General features: G+C 60.8%; 1 protein-coding gene across 2 annotated transcripts in view; it reads right to left on the reverse strand.

Annotated features, from left to right (window-relative positions):
* The window catches only part of PCYT2 (phosphate cytidylyltransferase 2, ethanolamine), a 9,822-nt gene extending 9,532 nt beyond the window's left edge, over window positions 1-290 (reverse strand). Inside the window, exon 1 of one of the 2 annotated variants that reach the window (XM_010145615.1) lies at window positions 162-290. In XM_010145615.1, coding sequence (XP_010143917.1) covers window positions 162-243 — 82 coding nt within the window. In that variant the 5' untranslated portion in view covers window positions 244-290. The remainder of the gene's footprint in view (window positions 1-161) is intronic. The other variant, XM_010145622.1, reaches the window with a different exon arrangement.
* Window positions 291-454: the final 164 nt, after the last annotated feature.

A 454-nucleotide genomic window follows, 5' to 3' on the forward strand; every position in this document is an offset into this window, starting at 1 on the left:
CGCTGACCAGGAAAAGACTCTTCTCTTTCGCCCCCTGCCGCTCCTGGAAGATGTGCAGGAAGAAGCCTGCTTCGTATCGGGGCATCTCTGTTCTCTCGGGGCTAACGCTGCTGGGCGAGTCTAGAGGCAGCACGAGGAGAAAAGCTGAGAAAACCTCTTACCATCTGTGTGGACTCCGACAATCAGATAATCTCCCATGGCCCGGGCCTGGCGCAGCTGGTTCGAGTGGCCATAGTGCACCATGTCATAGCTAGAAAGACAACGGCCCCGGTTCAGTCTGGGCACAGGGGCACGCGTGTCGCCAGGAAGCTGGGGGAGATGACCTTCCCCACGGGCTCCAAGGTTTAAAGTCTCTCTGCTCTCCGTGACGGTGCAGGGCTGCCGCGGTTACGGCTCCTTCACCGGGGACCGGCGGCAGCGCTCCCGCTGCTGCAATAAACCTGCCCTGGCCCTG

This window comes from Buceros rhinoceros, unplaced genomic scaffold (assembly GCF_000710305.1).
Source record: "Buceros rhinoceros silvestris isolate BGI_N320 unplaced genomic scaffold, ASM71030v1 scaffold30140, whole genome shotgun sequence".
Taxonomy (NCBI): domain Eukaryota; kingdom Metazoa; phylum Chordata; class Aves; order Bucerotiformes; family Bucerotidae; genus Buceros; species Buceros rhinoceros.